A 3,202-nucleotide genomic window follows, 5' to 3' on the forward strand; every position below is an offset into this window, starting at 1 on the left:
TGCTCCTGCACAAGCGAGTCTGGGAGTTGTTGCAGCAGAACACTTTTGCCTCTGGCATGTAAAATGCAAGAGCTGCTGTCTTATTAAACAGTTTTCTGTTCTTTTAAGGGATTTTTGCACCCCTGCAGCCACAGAAGACTGACTTTGCTTTACTTTAAAAACTTAAAATGTTGTAAATACTTCGATGTAAAGAATTTTATGGATTTTTGCCATAGGAATGGCATTTTGACTCATTGTATTTCAGTGAGACATTAAAAAAACATGCTTGTGTGCATTTTTTAAATTGCTGTTGTTACCATTTGCACAAAAGGCAGTAAAAGCTGATGATATAGTGATTTGTTTTGTACTTTTTAACGTAAGACTGGCAGAAAAATAGTCTTGTTGCTCAAGAGGCTTTAAATCCCCACCCTTGAGCTGTGATTCAGCAAATTCCTGGAGTAACCCTGGTCTGAAGCCCGGGTTCCTCCTTGTCCTATCCTGCCAGGGGTGGATTTCTCCTAGACAAGCCAATGAACAAAAGCCTATTTATTTATGTATGTGGTGAAGAGGAAACTTACTCCAGTCTCCCCACCTCTTCCTGCAAAATGTTAGCTCTCTTTTGCACCAATCTCTTTGGATCCTGAATGAAAAGGAGCGGCAGCGGAGCTGGGGTATAGAAACTGCTGTAGTGAACATCACTCCGGGGCTCTGCTGCGCACCTCGTACATAATCGCTCTCACCTCGTTTCACCTACAGAGAGAAGCAGAAGCCGGCTGCCCGCATCTTCAGCAAACCGAGGGTGCTCCTTTGGAGAGGCAGGGCTGAGCCCTCTGTTAATGACTGACATCATCGAGGAAACACGCTTCCTTGCTATTTATTTTTGGCTGCATTCCCCCCACCCCGGCAGTATCTTGATGGGGAAGCTGATCTCCAAATGCTGGAGGAAAAGAGATGCGCAAGTTATCATGCTGGGGCTCGACTTTGCCGGCAAATCCACCCTCCTGTGCAAACTGAAGAGTGGCCAGGCTGTGGAGACCTGCCCCACGGTGGGATTCAACGTGGAGTCTCTGGAAACACCCTGTGGCATTTCCTTCACCCTCTGGGATGTCGGCGGACAAGACAGCCTGCGGGCCAGCTGGCCTAACTACCTGGAGGACATCGACACCCTCGTCTTCGTGTTTGACAGCACGGACACGGCCCGGCTGGCCGAAGCAATGGCAGCACTGGAGGAGGCCCTGAGCCACCCTGGCATGGCTGGCATCCCTGTGCTCCTGCTGGCCAACAAGCAGGACGTGCCGGGAGCGCTGGCTCCAGCCAAGCTGAGGGAGATGCTGCAGCTGGGGGGGCTGGCAAGGCACCACTGGATGCTCCAGGGATGCAGTGCCCACACTGGCCAGGGCCTGCAAGAAGTCCTGGCCATCCTGGGAATGCTGCTGCAGGGCTCAGAGTAGTGCTCCCTATCCCAGGAGCAGTTCATCATGGGGCTGGCAGAAAGGAGGCAAGCTCCAGAGCAAACCTGAACCTCACATGGACCCCGCCCTCTCATGGCTGCCAGCAGGTTTGTCATGGAGGATTCCAGCCTCCAGGCAGCCCTACAAGGAGCAGAGCTGCAGCTGGCACACTCTGTGAAACACCCAGCTCCTCACCACCAAAACCCAGCAGGAGGATCTCTGAGCAAACTCCCATCATGGAGCAGGTTTGGCCACATCTCTTGGACTCTCATCTCTGGCTGCAGCTTGTCCCACTGTCACCATGTTCCACTCATCCACTGCACTTGTTTGTCCAGAGGTTCAGCAAGGATGCTTTTTAACATTTAAGAATTATAACAGAGATGTGTGCAAAGAACAGAAGTTTTCTTCATTCTGCAGCTCTCAGCCCAGATACATCTATCTGGATGGGATGATCCCCACAAGGGGGGAGCTTGGATGTGCCCCATTCTGCTTGTCTCTCAGCATGGATCCCATTTCATTGGCTGGGAACACAGGAAAGCACTGAAAAAAATGGCTGAATGGGAGCAGTGTAAACTCAGGACATCAAATGGCCAAGCAACTGATTGGTTTTAGTGTGGCATCTCCAGGTATAATAATCTTAAAACCATGGAAGCAAGCTGGGATTTTATGGTGTAATGCAGTTTGAGGATGTATGTATATTAATTTATGCATTTCTTGTAATGGTTCTTTATTTCTCCATCATTTTTATCAAAGAATTACTTCAAGAAAATGGTCCCTCATTTTCCTTGGACTATGTTTAAATATAAAGAAATCAGGTGTGACTTTAAGATGCTTGGAAATACGTCTCCATGGCCACCTCTAAATATTCTCAGGGTGACCTGAACAGACAAAAGAAAACCCTGGAGACTTTTGGAACTACATGACACCACTCCACATGCATTGGTTGGTAACCATGGGCACCTATGGACACAGGCAGGTTTGGTGACCAAAGGTGTCTCCAACCTCAGCTGTGTCAGGGCAAATGAAAACGCTCCTGGCAGCTCACAACAGTACAATGTACCATGTGGCACATCAAATCTTGTTCAACGTACCATTGGAAGGACCTATAAAATGGGTATCCAAGATTCTGTTATCCAGAGTTAAAATTAAAATATTTCATAGTAGTCTCTGCTTCATTATGAAATGAATGGGGGAAGGGGAGGGATAGGATACATTTTTATTTCTATTTTCCATTTCTGTTCCTATTCAGAAATCAGCTGCTTTCAAGGAATGGCATACTCAGCCTAGAAACACCAAGGAGAAATACACAACAAAATCCCCCTCTGTTCATACCAGATCATTTTACAGTTGTTAAGGAATTAATTGTCCAGCTGGTCCTGGTGCTGTTATTAACCACACTTCATAGGAGGCAGCAGCTGGAATAGAGAGCTCAAACTGTCACAAAGAAACAGAAGCAGACATTTATAGGGAAGTCTCAATAAAATAATCCTTTCCAACTGTTTTAGATGCATTAATGTAGAACTACTATGTGTTATAAAACAGTGCTGCAGCATCAATGTGGCCTAAGCAATCACAGTTATGAGTGTATTTAAACAGCACTGAACCATATAATTAATTCCATGACCTTTGTACATGGTGAGGAGGACAAAATCACGTCTTCAAATCTTTGCAGGTGACATTAGCTGGTTGATCTACCTCCAGCTTGTTGCAGGTGGTAATTTTTTGTCTCTAGCATGCAAGGCTCCAACACATCTGTTGGCCATTTTGGACAC

The 3,202-nt window shown here is 46.7% G+C and overlaps 1 protein-coding gene across 1 annotated transcript; it reads left to right on the forward strand.

Annotated features, from left to right (window-relative positions):
* Nucleotides 1-583: 583 nt before the first annotated feature.
* ARL11 (ARF like GTPase 11) lies at nt 584-2,593 on the forward strand. Its single transcript, XM_085577940.1, has one exon. It carries the CDS (start codon nt 816-818, stop codon nt 1,428-1,430), a length of 615 nt encoding a protein of 204 aa, XP_085434066.1. The 5' UTR covers nt 584-815; the 3' UTR covers nt 1,431-2,593.
* Nucleotides 2,594-3,202: the final 609 nt, after the last annotated feature.

This window comes from Lonchura striata, chromosome 1, assembly GCF_050655825.1.
Source record: "Lonchura striata isolate lonStrDom1 chromosome 1, ASM5065582v1, whole genome shotgun sequence".
NCBI lineage: Eukaryota > Metazoa > Chordata > Aves > Passeriformes > Estrildidae > Lonchura > Lonchura striata.